Raw genomic sequence first — 21,090 nt, forward strand, 5'->3', positions numbered from 1 at the left:
AGCTGCAGAGCTTTCTTCAAAGCATCTATAAAGTCAAGTCAGGAAACAGGAGCTATGGGGAGATATATTTAGGTGCTGGGGACAGAGAGGGAGTCTGATAAGTTCTCATGGAAGGACTGCCGTATGGCCACCAGTGGGGGGAGTGTGGGGAGAGGGGCAAGACCACACAGGAACCGGGGTAGCTGATTGGGGCACAGAGACACATGGGGATGGGGGAAGTGGGAGCAGAAGGATACATGTGACTGACTGAATGGTCAGGGGTCAACCAGAGTTTGCACTGGGGAAGCTCCCTAATAGTTGCTTCACACATACCCCCCAAAATCCATACTTTTCCATCCATACCTAGCAATCCTCCAAGTTCACATGCAGGTTCTCTCTTAACAATTATTTCCCTTTCCCTCAGCTTCTCCATTACCCCTGACTTCTGCTAGTCTTTGCAATGCTTTATTTTGGGGGGGGAGGGGGGAGATTTGTTCTATGTTTCAGTTTAAACTAATTATTACTCAGAGCTCTGTATTAACATGCCTTCTAAGGAATCTATTAAAAAACATTTTCTGAATCTTATATGATCTGCATTGTTATAGACATACTTACTGATCAGGTATTTTGAAGTAAATGACCAAAATAATTGAAACTGGTATAATTATACTGTGTTATTTTGACAAATAAAATATGCAGCATTTTGCAAAAATTAAAAAAATATTGTATGTGGAATTAATTTTCATTGCAGAATTTCTATTTTTGATGCATTGCTTCTCCTATGTGAAATTTGTAAAAATAAAATAATGAATGAATAGCATGTTTATCGATGGCATGAAAAAAGTTTAATACGGTTAACATTTTAAAGTTTCAAATAAGAATGTAGGTGTCTGTTCAACAAATTCCTGAAATTCAGAAAAACTGTATTTAATAAATTTACTAGAATTTTTAAAATGCAAAATTTGCATTTCCATTCACAAGCATCCCTGGAACACAGATTCAAAGTTAAAATATATTCAATATGGCCAGAGAAAGACCCATGCTGCCATATATATATCAAAACTCCAAAATGCAAATCTCAAATCTAGTTCTGACTATAAAATTTAAATAAATCCATCCAATTACCACAGAATCAGGATAAAGTCTTTTGAGACTCTCCAGCATCTCTGCTCTCATTTGCTGTCGTCTTCCTTCATGATAGTCAATTCTAGCATTCTGCAGCTCACCAACTATTTTGTTTAGTTCTTCATTTACTTGAGCTATCCGTACCCTTGAATGCTCCAATTCATCAGTTAGGACTTTCTCTTGTTGTTTTTTCTCTGCTAACAATTCACTTTAATTAAAAATAACATAAGATGTGAGAAAAATATACAGATATACATATGACTGTTAATCAATACAAGGTACAGTTTTTCAAAAAGATTTTAGACTTTAGTAAGGCATTTGATATGGTCTCACATGATCTTATAAATAAACTAGGCAAATACAACTTAGATGGGGCTACTGTATAGTGAGTGCGTAACTGGCTGGATAACTGTTCTCAGATAGCAGTTATTAATGGTTCACAATCATGCTGGAAGTGCATAACAAGTGGGGTTCTGCAGGAGTCTGTTTTGGGACCAGTTCTGTTCAATATCTTCGTCAACAATTTAAATATTGGCACAGAGAGTACGCTTATTACATTTACAGATGATACCAAGCTGGGAGGGGTTGCAATTGCTTTGGAGAATAGGGTAACAATTCAAAATGACCTGGACAAACTGGAGAAACGATTTGAGGTAAATAGAATGAAGTTTAATAAGGATAAATGCAGAGTACTCCACTTAGGAAGGAACAATCAGTTTCACACATACAGAATGGGAAGCAACTGTCTAGGAAAGAGTCTGCAGATAGTGGACCACCAGCTGAATATGAGCCAACAGTGTGACGCTGTTGCAAAAAAAGCAAACATGATTCTGGGGTTCATTAACAGGAGTGCTGTGAGCAAGATGCGAGAAGTCATTCTTCTTCTCTACTTCACGCTGATTAGGCCTCAATTGGAGTACTGTGTCCAGTTCCAGGCACCAGATTTCCAGAAAGATGTGGAGAAATTGGAGAAGAAATTGGTCCAGAGAAGAGCAACAAGAATAATTAAAGGTCTAGAGAACATGACCTATGAAGGAAGACTGAAAGAATTGGGTTTGTTTAGTTTGGAAAGGAGAAGACCAAGAGGAGTGTTCAAGTATCTCAAAGGGTATCACAAGAAGGAGGGAGAAAAATTGTTCTCCTTGGCCTCTGAGGATAGGACAAGAAGCAATGGGCTTAAACAGCAGCAAGGGAGGTTTAAGTTGGACATTAGATTAAACACTGGAATAAATTGTCTAGGGAAGTTGTGGAATCTTCATCTCTGGAGATATTTAAGAGCAGGTTTGATAGACATCTATCGGGGATGGTATAGACAGTACTGTGTCCTGCCATGAGAACAGGGGACTGGACTCGATGACCTCTCAAGGTCGCTTCCAGTTCTAGTGTTCTATGATTCTATGGAAAGTCACATTAAGTGAAAAGCCTATGGCAAAATCATGCCCCCCCGCTCCCCTTGGGTGTGTCAAGACTACATGCCTCCGTCGACGGAGGCATGTAGATTAGACAGATCGGCAGAGGGAAATGAAGCCGCGATTAAAATAATCGCGGCTTCATTTAAATTTAAATGGCTGCCCCGCTCTGCCGATCAGCTGTTTGTCGGCAGATCGGGGCAGTCTGGATGCTCCGCGTCGACAAAGAAGCCTTTCTTGATCGGCACAGGTATGCCTCGTGAAACCAGGTTTACCTGTGCCGATCAAGAAAGGCTTCTTTGTCGACGCGGCGCGTCCAGACTGCCCCGATCTGCCGACAAACAGCTGATCGGCAGAGCGGGGCAGCCATTTAAATTTAAATGAAGCCGCGATTATTTTAATCGCGGCTTCATTTCCCTCTGCCGATCTGTCTAATCTACATGCCTCCGTCAACGGAGGCATGTAGTCTAGACACACCCCTTGTTACACACATGCACAGGGCATAAAATTCATTTTTTGTTCATCTATGCATTGTGAGTCACACATTTCAGAGGGGTAGTCATGTTAGTCTGTTTCAGGTGGGGGAAAAAAAAAAAAAAAGAGTCCTATGGCACCTTAAAGACAAATGTATTTGTTAGTCTTTAATGGTGCCACAGGACTCCTCATTGTTATTGTGATTCACAGCATCTCTTCACTGGACTGTATCTCCCCCTCCATGGCAGATCTCTGACCCATCCAAATTCAAGTCAGCACATCTGAGTCAGTGTGGAGGGGGAAGTAATACATGCCAACAAAAGGGCTGGTACAGTTACTCTATATTCATAAAACATAGACCAAGGAACAAACTGGTTAATTCACAATCTGACCCCTATTCTGCTTCCACAGAGGCAAAACTACAAAACTGTATTCTGTCCTTTTATTCCAGGCTTGTGGTAAAACCACAATCTAATGCATAATGAAGATATAATCCTCAGATTCATGAGGGAGCCTAGCAATCACAAAATAAGCAAACAAACAAAAATGTGTTAAGTAATATCCAAGTGAATTGTAGACACCATCAAGATTTATCACAGAACAAATATGACCCTTAGATTTAAAAATACACAATAAAAGAGGCAGGCATTCAACAATTTTTTGAAAACATGCAATGCATCTGAATCGCAATTTATTTTAATTTGTTTAAAAATCAAACATACGTGCATGACTTGGCATACTCCTCCAACTTCTCAATTCGTTTTTTGTGATCCTCTATCTGTTCCACAACTTGCTTTATATTTTCCTAAACAACCATAAATAGGATGTAACTTATTTAGTCACCTACTAAAATGCAGTTGTGCTGCTCTAATAGCTAAGAAAATGGAAGGAAGTTATTCAAACATAACATTGCATTCTATTTATAAAAGGGCCAATAATTATTTCAAAGTTAAGAATAAATAAGAGACAGAGTGTTGCACTAGTTCAATTTTATGTTAGTAAGTTTGACTGGAATTCTCCATATGTAAAATTCTAGAAAGAACTCTACAATATTAACATATGCATTCTTTTCGTCAAATACTTTAACATTTGGAGATGGCCGTATCTATGTTTAAATATAAGTTCATAAAAGAGAGACGGCTACAGATTTTTTTCAATTCCTTTGACTAAGTAAAGGAAACCAGATTTCCAAAGAAGTGGAGATAGTGAGGAGAGTCCAGTATCTAAAAGTGATATTATATAGTTATACGTAGGCAAGATTTCTACTTAAGAGAATTGCCTCTATTCTATGTAGTCTCATTTGTGGGAGATTAAAAGCAATACCCCTCTCCCTCCTCCCCCCTCCCCCCCCACAAACACACCCTATGCAAACACACAACTGGAAGAGTTCACACATTTAAAAAACGACTGTTGCAGTGCTCTTCTGGAAATGGTATCTGTGGATGATTAGCAATCCATGCAATTGCTCTCCAAATCTACAGCAAGGAAATGGCATACAGCCATCCACCAACCACGAACGTAACGTTAAGACATAGTAGAATGAGCTCTTACACCTGCTAATCCTGGAACATGAGAAAACTGGTATTAAGGATGTGAAAATGTGGTTACTTTCCTAATCAAGGACTCAATAGATTTTTCATCGACTACTCAATTAGTTGATAGGGATCGCCATTACGGAGCTCATCTGGCTTGTGGGTCCCAGCATAACATCCCCTGCTGCTGCTCTGCATTACAAGGGACAGGTGAGCCGGCGCGCGAAGACGCTGGCTCAAGCCCTGCTCCCCTGGGTCATTTGTCAGCCTGCATAACCTCTCCTGCTGCTGATATGCATTACAAAGGACTGGGCAGCTGGTGCGCGAAGACACTAGCTCGGTGCCTGCTCTCTGCTCCTGAGAATCATTGGTCAGCCCACATAAACTCCTCCAATGTTGCTCTGCATTACAAGGGACAGGTGAGCCAGTGCTGACCAATGACCCATGGTAGCAGGGACTGAGCTGGCGTCTTCACACACTGGCTCCCATCTCTTAATATTTCAGGGACACAGTTGGAGAGATGCAATTAATTAATAGTGCTAACTGATAAGCTCATGCTTATTGGTTAGTCAAGTAGTCACTTACATCCCTAACTGGTATATCCACTGGAACAGTCTAATTCATTTTGAAGTTTTCTTAATACATATGAAGATCCATCTACATACTCTCTCCACGTCAAGAGATGAAGATAACCTCAGCAACTGACTCTGCACTTCATAGCAATTGGTAAAACTACAAGATTTGCGCAGAGAATTGGGAAAAAAATACTCAAATCTCAACTGCAGTAATGGTTCCAGGGTTTAAAATGGGCTTGTATCCTTTCTGCCTCACATGCAATGAGGTATAGAATGAACTCTGAGCAGGAGACTAACCTATTCCCTAACAAAAATTAACAAGCACTCTGGTGCAACGTAAACATTGGATTGTTATATGACACTTTTTATTCTGATCTGCCGTAAGTTAATGGTACAAAGAGCCAGAGAAGACTCACTTTTCTGTCTATGCGGTTGGAACAAAATCCACATCCTGGAACCAAATTCCAAAAGCAGACAGGAAATTTAAAAAAAAAAAAAAAAAAAAAAAAAAAAAAAAAAAAAACACACCACGGTCCTGATCCCAAGAACACAAAAATCAGCCACAACACTATGTAGGTGGAAAGTTAACTACAACAAAAGAACTTCAAAAGTAGAAAGGAAAGAAATGATAAAACATACCACTGATATTGCAGAATCTAAATACAACAGTTGTCATGGTAAGAGAAAACTAAGTACAGTTTGTGTTTCTCTCACTTGTATAATTATGGCATAACATGCAGATCTGCAAGCAGACTTTCATGAAGCCACATCCTAGAAGGGATATGTAAAGTAACTGAGTACAAAGAGCCAGCCATGTGGCAGTAGTTCTGTCAAAAGAGAAGCACGGACATTAGGAACGTAATATCCCATTTAACTGGTTAACCAGTTAAACACACCACTTAACCAATTAAAGGGAGGGAGTGGGGGGTTGCTCCAGGCCCGCCCGCCACTGGGCTGGAGGTCTCCCCCTGCATTTGCAGACTGCGCAAGGCTTGCAGGTTAACCAGTTAAACATTCATACTCTTACAGACATTTGCATTGTATCTAGGTTATTGAAATGTTTTTTGATAAAGAATGTATTAAGGTAATTTTACAAAAGTGTAAAAGGGAAAGGAAGAACAAATGTTAAACAAAGAGACAATAAAATTGTCTTTTCCCCAATAAAATTAAATTCCATCTCAGTATATATACCTCAATTTCTTTTTGCTTCCTCTCATCAAATGCCATCCTTTCTTGTTCTGTTTTTTGTTCCAATTGCAGTTTTTCTACTTGCTGGGTCAATGTAGCTACTTTCTTTCTCACTAGTTCTTTTAGCTCTTTATACTGATCCAGCTGTACAAACAGATCCAAATATTACTAATTCTCCTAAATATAAAAAAGGATTTTTTCACTGCATTATGTGCTTGACTAGCAAATTAACAACTTTACCAAAATTAAAGATGGTCAATTACTATCTAGTTATAGAGCCAAATGTTGGCAATCAGTTGCCATGGAAGATATGACTTAAAACTTCATTCTCCTGTTTTCTTGCCTAGTCTAGTTTAGAATTTTGTTTTCAATAAGTCATTAAACAAAGGACCAAGACATCACATAGATGCCAAGTGACCCAAAAATAAATGAGTTATTGTGAAGAAGAAGAATAGTTATTTTGCTACAATGTGAGAACCCTCCAAGGAAGAAAATGTGTAAAGTTATACAGAAGGGTCTAATTTTGGGATAACTGTATAAACTATGGCCAAAAGTTAACAAATTTCTTAACTAAGAAGCTGGAATTAACTAATGAAAAGATTTGTCAACCCTAGGCACAATTTACAGGATTACCTCAAACTACAGGGACAAAAGGAAAGAAATTTACTGATCAGATTCTGCAGAGTTAAATTGTATAATAAAAATTTTAAAAAGTTTATGGGTCTAATGGTTACAGAAATAATTTTCTTGGTGTGAACTAAGTGAAATTATGCAGTAATGTCTTCCTGAAACAGCCTTACATTAGAACGGTCGACTGCCTCAGTTTCAAATCTTATCTGTCACTGATGGGCTGCATGCTGGGAAACTATTTTGGACCCTACAGGCCCTTTCACAGAAAAAGAGTTGCTTCATGGTTACTATCATAGCCTCACATTTTTGTGTTCTCAGTAAAAAAAAATCAATGGATACATGATGCTGTGGACCCATAGCACCAGTTCACAGGGAACTCCACAAAGACTGGGTTTAAAATACAAAAATTCAGCACATGCTTTAAGCAGGCACCACTAAATCCTCCTCTCACTGGTTCAATCTGAAGAGGGTCTTTCAGTATTGCTTTGGAGATTATACGATTCACACATTAAGAGAAGTGAAAACCTCTGTCTTTATTTTACTCCTCAAAACTATTCTCTCGATAGAATTTCTGGGAGGCTTGAGTTGTCCCCTCCTACTTATTCTCAATTAAGTGCTGGCTTTAACTATGTTATACAATCTGTGATTTACTGAATGATATTTTCAAAGGTTGATTATGCGGAGTAATAACACGATGTTACAGCTCTACACATGAAAAATTGTTTCCTTAAATCCTTTCATCGGTGCTAATTTTTTTAAAATTTATTCCAATAGTTGACAGTTATTTTATTTTCAGCACAAGGAGACTGTGAAGCTCAGGAAAATTACAAAAAGATCTTGTGTTAAAGCCAGCATAAAAGAGTCACATTCATTCTAGAAAGGAAGTCCAATCATGGTGTTGCTAATCGCATTCTGGACTAACTGTGACAACCTAGCAAAGAGCAATTGTTCACACTGTAAAAAAAAAAAAAAAATGTGAGGGGATGTTACAGCTGACTTCCTCATATAGAAGAAATACAAATATCAGATGCTTTTATGTACAAACTCACAAAGTTTATGTACAAATTGACAAAGAATAAGTGTCAGTTTTCCAGGATAATCCTATAAGAAATGAAAAATATCACTATTTTTCCTCAACCTATTCAACAAATATACTAAATTGCAAAGAAAAAGAACCAAGTCAAAATGCATTTGTAACTACTCTTTGAAGACCATGAGTGAAATCATGGGCCTACTGAAGTCAATGGTAAACTACCATTAGGTTTAACAGAGCCCGGATTTTACTCAGTCAAGTGCTCTTCCTTCCTCACACTGCAAGCGCTACAACTCACTTGACTTGCTTCCAGCTCAACATCTGCTCCTCTCTGCAACTTCTCTTCTTCAACCTTCCTTTCGTATACTGCCCAACTTCTCTCAACATCAGTCAACTCGGCTTCTAATTCTTTTATGTTTAGCTTTTGCTTAGCAAGGTGTTTCTCATTATCTTTTAAGGATTTCTTAACCATATCTACTTTCTTGATTTGGTGAGACGTGTTCTCCTTTGCTTTAATATACTGGGGCCTCTTCTGATTCAGTGATGCTTCTAGAGTTCTTTAAAACAAAAAAAAGAAACATTTTTGTCAACTCTGTTTCAAAGAAACCAAGAAACGCAGCCTGGAACAAAACAATAAAAAAAAATTACCTTTGATGCAAGGGCAAACTATGAGATACTTCAATCGAAAAGTCATATTTTGATACATATAACTGAAAACAGAGATTTAATGTGAAGTACAATGCTAAATCATACCTACAATATTACAGTAAACAGGTAAAATATTTTATTGAGGACAGTTACAAATTAAGTGGCTGAAAATTAAGTACTACATATATTTACTCTATAACACTGTGATTACTATTTTTGATACCTCACATTGACTTCAATGGGGCCAGAATTTCACCCACTCACTTGATCAGGAAATACTCCTTGAAGAATAACTTAGAATGCAGATTAACTCTCAAAATCTCAGTTTAGTTCTATCATAGGAAAACCTACTTCATTTTTTTTTCCATGTGTTGTTGGTCTCTATTTAATATTCCAAACACTTTTTTCTTAGCTTTAAATGTATCTTCAGCAGAAGTCAGAGAGTCTTCCTTAGTATTTATATCCATGTTCTTTTCATCCAATTTATTATTTAAAATTTCAATTTTTTTCTCATTGTGATAAAGTCGGAAAAGCTGCAGCTGTATGTGGTTTTCTTTCAACTCTTCAACCAACATCTGGTAATGCTCTGCCTACAAACAGCACATTTTTATTTGCAGTTTAAAACTACTTTTAATCACTATAAGTCTAATAATCTCAGTAAAATGACCTGAAATACTAGTGACTAATTTTCCAGCAAAGTGCCCCAATCACAAAAAACTCAGTCATATAATGCAGTAATTACTATAAGAATTGTCAGTCTTGCAAAATACACATCACTTATTTCATTAAAACATTTATACCATTGCACTTTGTATACTTAAAAATTACTGTGTTTAGCTTCAATTCCACCCAATTATTAATTCCACCCACTCGTAAGTAATAACTGTTTTTTCCCCCATGCATGCACTCAGGCAACAAACTTTGCAATACAAGGACACTGAACACTCAAGGGAAAAGCAGAACGTAGAAATGTAGCTTTATTTCAGTAAGTTTCACACCTCCAGAGCAGAGCACTTTGACTGTTGAGCAAGTTATAGGATTGGGTCTTTTTAAACCAAGTATTTTTGGATGCAAAGTTTATTCTTCCATTTCAAAAAACACCACACATCTTGCCCAGTAAGTGCCACTACTGCATCACATAGCAACTGTACAAAAAGGGCAGAAATACAGAACTGATGCATTGCTGATGTATATTGCAGAAGAAACTTAACAGGGAAACAGTGTTTTCCTTGATGATTTTTTTGTTTTGGTTAAGTGTTTCAGATTATATAATCTATCCATATTACGTGGGAAAAGTTTATTAAAATACTTCCTGAAAACCACCACTTTAAACAAAGAAAATGTATTTACTTACAACATATAAAAAATTGGATCAAGCACTTCTACACACTCTTACTAATGTTCTGAACCTATAAACTCATACTGTGCAAATAAGTTTGCAGGATCACTCACTGTGCCCTATGTTTTTTAAAACTGAAAATCCTCCTTTTATGTTTTTAAAATTACCTCCTCTTTCTCCAACTTTGCATGCTTGCGTTCTACTGCCACACTTTTTTTCTTGTTGTAATTAAACTGTGCATCCCCCTCTGCCTGTTGCATTTTCTTCTTTTTTTCCTCATATTCTTCAGCAAACTCCAATGAATTACTAATTTGTTCAAAAAGCTGGGTTCTTTCCTTGGGTTTCTTCATTGCAATTGACTCTATTGCTCCCTAGAATAGAGTTTCAAAGATGTAGTGCTGAGAATCATAGAACTGCAGACCACTAGTACAATGAAGGAATCTGATACTGCAGACAGTATGTACTATTCACTTTCTTAAAATCAACATAACACTTGAATGTTAGCTTCAACAGCCTCCCAATCACCAATAATTGAAAGTCCACTGAACCTAATTTGGACACAGAAACACAATATATGAAAAAACAAAAGTTGTGGAATCAGTTTCGTAACTAACAGTACTGATAAGAAATAGTTAATCAGAAGTTACAATACAAACCTCACTATTCAAGAATAGATGATTTAGAGAATTCATTCAAGTTCTTATATACTACAGATTAAAACTTCAGAAATAAGGACTTGCGTCAGAAAGGGTTATCGCTAATGCAAAGTGCAATATTATGTAATATTTATCTTAATGACCAATATGTTATAGGATTGGAGGAAGCTTCTCTAATTAAATTTTTCTATGAGAGTTTATATGATGTATATTCAATGTTCTATATTTTTAAATTTTTAAAGCAAACAAGTTACTAAACCTTGAAAATTAAGTATTATTCTGTAACTGGTTTTTATATGCATTATCTATATTTAAAAGAAAGCTAAATTAGCAGAAAAGATTTTAACCACTATATCTAATTAGAGGGAATATAAACTAAAAATACTTAACTGCCAAATACAGTTTGCAAAAAACAAAAACCCTCTACCTCAGGGGTTCCCAAACTTTTTGACAAGGGGACCAGTAAATCCATTCACAAGCTTTTGGAGGACCAGTAACATTCATTTGCATATTTGCATATTCATTAAGCGAATGATGAATATTCAAATAAGTTGTTTCTGGTCCTCCCAAAGCTTTTGATACCGTCACCCACAATATTTTTACCAGCAAGTTAAGGGAATATCAATTGGATAGAAAGCTGGCTAGATCAGGGTTTCCCAAACTTTTTACTTTAGTTGGAACCTGGGTTTTTTTAGTACTGTTTTTTGCAGCCCAAAAATATAAAAACCATATAAAAAAAGAATGAAAAATGAGTAAATTTTCAGATTTCACCCGGATGCATCCTCCACCCGGCCAGGGCTTGGGGGATCCGGCGCCGCATGGGCACTCCAGGAGGTGGGAGCAGGAGCAGACTGGGGGTAAGGTAGCTGTCTAGGAGGGAGCGTGAAAGGAAGGGTAGGGTTGCCAGGTGTCCGGTTTTGTACCGGACAATCTGGTATTTGAGGGTATTGTCTGAGAAACAAACTGAGAAATTACCAGACATATAAAATGTCTGGTATTTTCTAATTATGTAAGATTTATTATAATTAGGTGTATCAGTCCTTAGCTACGAACTGTCTGGATAGTAGATGTGCTCACGCTGCCTGAGTGTGTCTACCTGCCAGGCAGTTCACAACTACTCGAGGGAGGGTATGGGGGGTGGGGGCAAAATGGAATCCCCAGGCAGACTCACTCCTCTGCCAGGGTATGTAGGGTCTGCATGTGCCCAGGTCAGTCCCGCTCCCCCCGCCCCGCCCCCGTCTTCTCCTCCCTATCTCCCAGTCAAGCCTTGCTTCCGGCGGCCAGTTCCCCCCACCTCCACCAATTTCCCCCGTCAGCCCTGCTCCCCCAACAACCCCCCCCCCCCCAACCAGCCCAGCTGCCCCCGTCCAGCCCTGCTTCCCGCAGCTGGTTCTCCCGTCCTCTTCCTCCTGTTCTCCCCTGGCCAGCCCCCCAGACCTCCGGCCAGCCCTGGTTCCACAACCTGCCCTCCCCAATTTCTGCTGGACAGCCCCACTACCCCCAACCTTGCTTCTGCCCCCCGCCAGCCCTCCCCCCATCTCCGCACGACAGTCCCGCTGCCCCCAACCCTACTTCTGCCGCCTGCTCGCTCCGTCCCACCCATCTCCGCGGGTCAGCCACGTTGCCTCCAACCCTGCTTCTGCCAGCTGCCCGCCCGGATCTCCATGGGACAGCCCCGTTGCTGCCAACCTTGCTTCTTCCACCCGCTCGGATCTCCGTGGGACAGCGCCGCCGCCCGCCCGCCACCCACCCACCTAGATCTCCACGGGACAGCCCTGCTACCCCAAACCCTGCTTCCACCGGCTGCCCACCCGCCTGCCCTGATTTTCATGGGACAGCCCTGCTGCCCCCAATCCTTCTTCCCGGCAGCCAGTTCTTCCTTCCCCCTGCCGCCACCTTCTGCCAGCCCGCCCCACTCTGCTCCCCTACCAGCAGCCACGCTGAGGCCCAGTATTTTTCTCCTGCGGCCCGGTACTGGGTCGCGGCCCATAGTTTGGGAAACACTGCTCTACCTTTCTGTTTAACAGATCTGTGAGGTAGATTAGAACTAATAATTCATATCCCATTATCAGCCAATGAAAGTAAGTTTCAATCATTTTAAGATAATATGCTTTTAAAAATGTTTTGGGGTTAATTTAACAGCTAATTATACTAAACAGATTTGAGAACTCAATAACAGACTATTAATAATAGGATGTGGTCTTTCATTTCCACATCACCAATTCCAATCCACCACAGCCCGAACAACTAAAGTTCTTACCAGAGCTGTCTCTAGGGGTTCGTGGGACCTGAGACTGCAACCCCCCACCACTACTCCAGTGACCCAGGGCAACACCCTTGCTGCAGGATCTCGCCCCCCCCCCCCACACACACAGTCCACCTCGCCTATGCACCACCCCTGCTTCCTCCTGCCATTGTCCCGCTATCTCCCCCATATGTCCCTGGAGATGATCATCTGAGGGGCTTGGTTGGCTAGCAGCAATGGTCAGGACTCTCTGCAATCCCTGCAGCAGCAGGAAACACCAGGAAGCAAAGCAAAGCAGAGTGGGTGTGCCCACTGAGTGAGCTCTGAGACCGGCAGGAAGCCCTGACCAATGCTGCTGCACCAGGCTACCCCAGCGATCCCCGAAGCCATGTCCTCAAGGACAGGGCAGGGTGATGGCAGGACGAGGTGGAGTTTGGGGAACGGCAACAGACAGCACCCCCCACCCCCACCTCTGGCCCACGGGGACTCCCAGGCCAGATTGTGCAACTGCTCTGGCCGGGAATGGCCCACAGGCCAGGAATTTGAGACCCCTTGTCTATTCCCATGCATCAATCATGTACAGCATTCCCAACTCAGGTTTTGGGAGATTACCAGGCACTTTAAAGCCTTACCTGAAAAACCATGCAGTTCCTTGCTTTGACAATTATGCCTATTTTTTCAAGCTCTGCTGTGTAGACAGATCGGCTAACAGTTTTATCATTGAAAACAAATTCGGAACTACCACCTAATAAAGGAAGAGATAATTAAATTAATGTACAATATAACCAAATATTTAACTATTATAAGTATCATGCATTTGACATTTTAAAATGTTCACCTGTTCCCGTACATCAAGAATGTCTACACTTGTTCTGAGGTCCAGACGGAGGTGAGTGACAAACTAAATATAAGTCTCAGGGTGAAGATAAAAGGGGTGGGGGAAAAAATCCAAGGTTGATATCAGGGCAGGGGTCTGTGGTAAATAACCAAAGCACGAGGAGGTAGAAGATGAAGTATTTCTATAACAAATATTTCTAGATTAGAAATATTCAAAACATAAGATCTGTTAATAATTGTGAATTTTAACTACCCAAATAGCTGGTGGAAAAGTAATATGACAAAACACAACATTTTTGAAACGTGTTGGGCACAATTTTTTGTTTCCAAGCCAGAGGAGAACAGCAGCCATTATAGGCCTGATGCCAATCTACAAGGAGGAATTAGTTGCAAATCCAAAAATGGAAGGAAACTGACAGTAATCATAAAATGATATATTTTATGATTTGATACAAAGGAAAAAGCAAGCTCAACAGAATAAGAAAGAGACTTAAAAAAAAAAAGAGAGAGAGAAAAAAAGCAGACTTTAACAAGCTTGGAAAATGGGGAGGAGTAAGGTTCCATGGGGAAAAAAGCTAAGGGAAAATGATGTTCAGACACTTTCTCGAGAAGATTATATTAAAAGCACAAATAGCAAACTATTCCAAAAAGAAAGATAGGAAGAACAGTAAGAAGATAATTGAGCTCCAATAGAAGTTCTTAAAAATTACTTCAAAATCAAAAATGAATCCTACAAGAAGTGGAAACATGAACAAATTACAACACAAAATGATTTACACCTAGGAAGGCACATAGTCAGTAAGAAGTTCTAAATATGCACATGGACAAAGGAAAGTATAGGTCCAATACTTAATGGGGAAGGAGATTCAATAACTGATTGAATCACAAAGAAGATGTTCAATGTAAGGATGTTAACTTGCTGTTAATCAGCTAATCGAGTAGTCAATGCAATTTCCATCGACTACTCGATTAGTCAATGGTGGGAGGGCTGGCTGCGACTCTGCTTTTTAAATGTACTAAGAGCCCAGCAGGGTTAGCACGAGCAGGAACTAAGCAGTCCCGGTTCATGTTGGCTCTGGGATTGCTGCACGTCTGCTTCCTCTGCCTCCTCAAGACGGTGTTGGGGGAACCAGCTTTTAAGCTGGCTCTTGCACAGACCAGCTCCTGATTCCCACCTTGTCCCTCCTCCCCCCACTTGGCTCCTCCGGCACAGAGGAAGCCAAGGGAGGGAAGTGAATAGACAACTACTCCCTTACATCACTAGTTCAATACCTATTTTACTTCAGTCTACACTACAAAGTATAGTAAATTGTCATTGGATGCTTAAACACAAGCAAACTACAAGATGGAAGGAATGCAAGCCGAAACAGGTTTAAAAAAAGCCCAAATTAAGTATTTAGCTAAATTAGATCTACAGTAGACTTCCGATAATCCGGCACCTTTGGGACCTAGGTGGTGCCAGATTATTGGATATGCTGGAGTACTGGGAGGTACTCTGGCGGGGGGCTGACACAGGTCTGCCAAGACCCGCACTGCATCCAGGGGATGGGCAGGAAACAGCGCAGCGAGGGGCGAACCTTCCGCCATTTTGCAGGAAGGTGGGGGAAACCCCGCACTGCTGCCGAGAATTTCTGGGAGGGGAGCAGGCTCCCCACCACCCAGACTGCAGTAGTTATCGCCGAGCAGGGGGGTGAAGGGCGGCACTGCAGGACCAACCCAACAGCACCCCAGCTGCTCGAGCTGGGACTGAGCAAGCCTGGCTCATGCCAGGTCCAGGACCACGGCAGCTCTTCATTTTAAATGTAGCAAGAGCCACCAGGCTATTACTACATTTAAAATGCACAGCCGCAGCAAGGGTAGCTCCTAGACCTGGCGTGAGCTGGGACTGAGTCAGGCTTGGACCCGCCCCCCCACCACTACCACAGACAGGGTCTGCTGCCGGTGTTCGTGGTCAACCCCCTGCAGGATGCAGAGAAACTTCCATTTACAGGGAGCCTGGGCCTGCCATGGGCAGAGGCTGCTTTGTAGCAGCATCCCCTGGCACCCTGTATAGAGGCATCAGTGGGGGGGCAGCGGGCCATGCAGAGACAGTGCTGGGGGTAACCCAGCATCAGCTCCTGCTTCCCCCATCCTTGCTGCCTCTGCAAGGTGTAGGGGGAAATGCAAGTAGTTGAGTGGATTAGTCGCTGATATCCCCACCCCAATTTTAATGACTGTTCTAAAAGAATGGTAGTACACTGAAGGGAGAACAACTTGCTGTTAATCAGTAGCCATATTAATCTAGAGCAAGAAAATTGACATTAGATATTATGAAATACTTTTAACTATAAGGCTAACAAAATACTGGAATAGATTAACAAGAGAAACTATGGAATCCCCATCACTAAAGCTTTGAAGAACATCTTAGACATGGTCTAGGTAACACCATTTCAAAATGGAGGATAGTCTAGATGACCTCCTTAAGTCCCTTCTAGTCCTACATTACTGTGATTATATGCTCTCCAGAATGCAACCATTATTTTGCATCAACTATTCGATTAGCTAATAGGGCGATTCCGCCTTAAAGTGTAGCAACAACCCTAGGGCTGTCGCTACACTTCAAAGGTGAGTGCATGTGTGGAGCCCAGGATCAGCTGGGGACTCCAGCTGATCCTGGGCTCTACCAGCCACTTTGAAATGCCACATGCAGCTTAACGCCAGGCTCTCTGCAGCGTTTCAAAGTGGCAGCGCCGCACAGAGCCCCGGGATCAGCAGGGGAGTCCCCAGCTGACCTCGGACTCCATGCGGTGCTGCCACTTGGAAACGGCGCAAGGAATCTGATGCCAGGCTCCCCAAAGCATTTCAAAGTGGCAGCTCTGCACAGCGCCCCAGGATCATCTGGGGAGTCCCCTGCTGACCCCAGGCTCCAGGCAGTGCTGCTGTGTGGAAGTGCTGCGAGGAGCCTGATGCTGGGCTCCTTCTGGCATTTCAAAGCAGCAGCACTGTGTGCAGCCTGGGCAGCTGATCCTGGGCTCCACCCAGCACTGTTGCTTTAAAACACTGCGTGCAGCCTGGGGACACCCTAGCTGGCCCCAGGCTTCATGCAGCATTTCAAAGCAGTAGTGCCTTGAGGAGCCCAGGGTCTGGCCCAGACTTCAAGCAGCGCTGCCGCTTTGAAGTATCCCCTCCGCTGCCCCCCACTTGCTGCCTCTTTCTGATAGATGCGCGGGGGGGGGGGGGAGTTAGGAGGAAAAGCGACTAACAAGCATATGCACTTGGGCCCTGGAGCTGAAGTAGAACACAGCTGCTCTCCGCATGAGTGGCATAAGGCAACTTAATCACCTTTGCTCAGGTCTCTGCACTGGTTTCCTTTTCTTTTTCATGTGGAATTCAAGGTGTTAACCTTTAAAGACCAATCTGGTTATTGACCATTAGGTATATTTATGAATCCTATCACTTATCTAAAAGTAATTAGGATTGGATTTGGGAGCGCTTCCAGTGTTGGAAACTGTAGCTCAGATCCTCAAAGGTACATTGATTTCAATGGAAGTTATGAACCTAAATAGCATGGAGCATCTGGACTTGTGTCCATAACATGGCTTTCACATTGGACTGCCCCAGTCTTTGGAACTCACTTTCTTTGACAGACTCTTAGAGCCATAGTCTAGCAATCATTAGGGCAGTGAGCATAATATGCATTTTGTTTATCCCATCAGATTAACTCTCCTACTTTGTTGCTTTCACCTTTACAATTAGAGCAACTGGCTATCATGACAGGTGCTATAAAAACTGGCTTAATAATTCCAAAGGATTCATTAGCCCATGTTGTACCTAAAAATGTTAAATTGTATTTAATCAGCTAATCGAGTAATCAATGGAATTTCCATCGACTACTCAAGTAGTCGATAGGATGGAAACTAAAGAGCTGCAGCGGGGTTAGCTTCTGGCCCCAGGAGTTAACCCCGCTGTGTTTCTGCCTTTTAAATGCAGTCAGAGCTGGGCGTCTCTTACATTTAAAAGGCAGAGGCACAATGGGGGACCAGGCACGATCCAGGACAGCTGAGTCCTGGGTTGTGCTCAGACCCCTGCTGCATCTCTGCCTCCCCAGCTTCCTCGCAGAGAAAGTGCTGGGGGGAAACAAGCTTTTAAGTCTGCTCCCCCCAGAACCGGCTCCTGTTCCCCTTCCCTTGCTGCCTGTGATAGATACAGCAAAAACGGGGAGAAGTGACTAGTTGAGTAGTGACTTGACCACCCTATAAGCCTAGGCTTATTGGGTAGTTGGCTATTCGACTAGTCGCTTACACCCCTACTTGTAATCTGAAGGTACAATTAAGATTTAAAAACAGTCAAATGCAGGTTCTGTATCAAGCATAGAAAATATTTCCAACAAAACTTATTACTTACCTCGAATGATTCTTGAAAATGTTTTCTCTTCTCCATTTTCTTCACAGTACACTATTTTCACACTTGCAGAAGAGGAAAAGGGCTTTCCAATGTGTGCTCCATGAATAAGCTCTCGAACATTTTTCACTCTTAAATTTGCTGTTCTTTCTCCCATTACAAAACTAAGGGCATCCATTATGTTTGATTTTCCTTTAAAATTATAAAAAATTTCAACTTTTACAATTTCAACTTTTACTCTTTTATAGTTGTATAGGTAAGGGATGTTAAGGACTAGTCAACTCGCTCTCTCACCTCTTCCCTCCCCCCCCCCCCCCCCCCCCCCCGCTGTCTCTGTATAGGTTAGGGATGTTAAGGACTAGTCGACTATCTGATAAGCAAATGCTTACCGGATAGTCAGTAGACTACTCAACTAGTCAATTTCCCTTCCCCCCTTTCTGCCTCTATCAGATAAAGGCAGCATAGTGGGGGGAAGACGGGGTGCTTCAAAAGGGGCAGTGCTGCACAGCTAAGGTTTGAATCAGCTGTGCTGCCCCTTTGAAAGGCCGAGGCAGCATTCAAGGGGCAGCCCCGCACAGCTGATCCCAGGACCAACTATGTGGCATGTGGAACTTGGGGTCAGTTGGGTACTCCCCAGCTGATCCCAGGCTCCAGTGCCGCATTTCTGTGGAACCCAGGATCACCTGGAGAGTCCCTAGCTGAATCCAAGTTCTGGGGAAAAATACCATGCTGAAGCCCAGGATAACTGACCCCATGTTCTAAGCTGCACTGCCACTTTGAAATGGCAGCGAGGACTCTTGTGCATTTCAAAGCTGGTACACCAGCAGCCTGGAATCAGCAGGACTTCCTGATGGTCCCGGGCTGCCTGCGGAGTTCCACATTCCTCCTCTGAAATGTACAAGAGCCCCAGGAAGGGCCTATCAACTAGTCAATGGAAATTTCATCGACTACTCAACTAGTCAATTAACTGCCATTTAAAATCCTTAGTATATGTATGAACATACTTAGGTGGCTACTTATTTCCATTCTTAAATTTGCTCAAAGGCAAAAAATAAGAACAGAGCCAGCTATCAGTGCTTGGTTCATACTGTAGTTTCCACCAGCACAAACCAAGAAGGGTTTCTAAGGCCATGTCTACATTAGGAATGTAAAAGTATAGCTGTTTAAACTAATAACCAAATGGTTACACATGGCTCCCAGGGAGCCACCTGCCGCTGCTTCTGTATTAGAGGCAGCAGGGCAGGGCCGCAGGCATGAGTGGGTATGCACAGGGAGCCAACTGAAAAGCAGAGGCAACAGCAGGGGGCAGCAGTCAGCTCCCCAGGAGTGGGGTAGCAGGCGGGGGAGCCAGTGCATACCAGGAGTCAGCTTAAATTTTCACCTGTTGCATGGTCAGCCAATTACACACATTTTAACATCCCTAGTGTACATTACACTGCCTATATTATTAATAGAAAAATTTGCATTACTGTATGTAAGATTTTTTGTTTTGACTGAAAAAAGTGGCATTCAGCATGGGTTCAGTGGTGACTATCTTTGTCTACACTTCTTTGAAAGTTTTCCTTCCTCATCCCATGAGATGACTACATGCAATTATCTTGCCATAAAACCCCAAGTGGGATTTAGGGATGTTAGCATGTACTCTTTTACATGATTAATCAATAAACCTGGCTTCATCAGTTAATCCTAATGGTTACACGCATACCCTGCTCCCCCACTGCCTTCCACAGAGGCAGCACCAGTTCCCATGGAGTTGCCTGCCTTCCTGCACTGCTGCTTATGATAGAGAGGCAGCAGCACGAGGGGTAGGGAGGACAGGTGGGAGCCAGTACTCATGGGAAGCCAGCTTTCAGGTCCGCTCCTGCATGTACCAGCTCCCGCGGAGCTGCCTGCCGCCCCCCATGCTGATACAGAGGCACCAACAGGACAGGCAGGAGCTTGTGCTTGCGGGGAGCCAGCTTTTAAGCTACCTGTGAGCACTGGCTCCTGCCTGCCTTCATCCATGTAAACATTTTACATCCCTAGTGGAGACAAGCCTTGCGTTTGCCCTGAGAGAGCAAAGCAAGAACATCACCTCAAGCCTGGGTTGACCCTACAACCTATTCTAGGGCTAGTAATGACTTTCCTGCACTAGGATTTGAAAGCAAGGGCACTTGTATAAATTAGCCACCCCCATTGCAAATGCACACCTATCATCAGTGAGGAGGTCCTGGAATTGGCCTGTTCATTCTGGGGCTGCCTGTCACTAGGGATGTTAGAAAGCTGTTATTTTAATAATCATGAAACCACTAAACTCAATACCTTTCTGCAACCCCACACTTCTGCCTCTGAATTAGAAACAGCAGCATCCTGTTCACAGAGGGCACAAGCTCCATGCGGACAGAGACTGTTCCAGCATCCCACAGAGTAGTCTCTACTCACAGAGACCATGGCCCTCCACGGCCTTCCATGTACAGGGACTGCTGCCATCCCACCCTTCTGTCTCTGATACAAAGATAGCACCATGGGATGGCAGATGGCTCCCCTGCATGCTCTTCAATGACAATTCTGACTGGTGGAGAAGGACTGAGCCAGCCGGCTGGTCTGTTTTAAATGCAGACCATTGGGGCAAGGGAAGCGAGAGAGGGGATTGTTGTGTTTAACTGGGACCACTGACCATTTCGTAATGGCTCAGAGGTTAAATGGTTAGCTGATTAGCATCCCTGTCACCAGCATACAGACTGACCAGGCCTGCTTCAGGTATGTCTACAAAGCAACATCAAATCTGAACAGAGGTGTTGGCCTCCAGCTTGCTGAGCTCAGGCTCCGGCACTAAACCCAGCTGTGGAGACACTGGGGCTGGGCCTCGTTCGCCCATCCCCAGCCGCAGACCCCCAGCACTGTGCCGGCACGCTGGGGTTTGGGGCAGGCAGCTACCCCAGGCTAGTCGGCATTTGTCAGAGACAGGAAGGTAGCTGCAGCGGAGACCCTGGCCCCACGGCTGAGGTAACGGTCCTACTCTCAGGCTGGGCCGGCCCGGCAGAGCCTAGGGGGCCACTGA

At 42.8% G+C, this 21,090-nt stretch overlaps 1 protein-coding gene across 2 annotated transcripts in view; it reads right to left on the minus strand.

Annotated features, from left to right (window-relative positions):
* The window catches only part of SMC1B (structural maintenance of chromosomes 1B), a 99,979-nt gene that overhangs the window by 78,522 nt on the left and 367 nt on the right, over positions 1 to 21,090 (minus strand). For both annotated transcript variants that reach the window (XM_075899976.2, XM_075899966.2), the window contains exons 2-9: positions 18,054 to 18,242; positions 13,466 to 13,578; positions 10,100 to 10,303; positions 8,945 to 9,183; positions 8,244 to 8,502; positions 6,286 to 6,426; positions 3,710 to 3,792; positions 1,105 to 1,312 (exon numbers count right to left, since the gene is read on the minus strand). In XM_075899976.2, the coding sequence (XP_075756091.1) occupies positions 1,105 to 1,312; positions 3,710 to 3,792; positions 6,286 to 6,426; positions 8,244 to 8,502; positions 8,945 to 9,183; positions 10,100 to 10,303; positions 13,466 to 13,578; positions 18,054 to 18,242 (1,436 nt within the window). The remainder of the gene's footprint in view (positions 1 to 1,104; positions 1,313 to 3,709; positions 3,793 to 6,285; positions 6,427 to 8,243; positions 8,503 to 8,944; positions 9,184 to 10,099; positions 10,304 to 13,465; positions 13,579 to 18,053; positions 18,243 to 21,090) is intronic.

Source organism: Pelodiscus sinensis, chromosome 1, assembly GCF_052426305.1.
Source record: "Pelodiscus sinensis isolate ZL-2025 chromosome 1, ASM5242630v1, whole genome shotgun sequence".
NCBI lineage: Eukaryota > Metazoa > Chordata > Testudines > Trionychidae > Pelodiscus > Pelodiscus sinensis.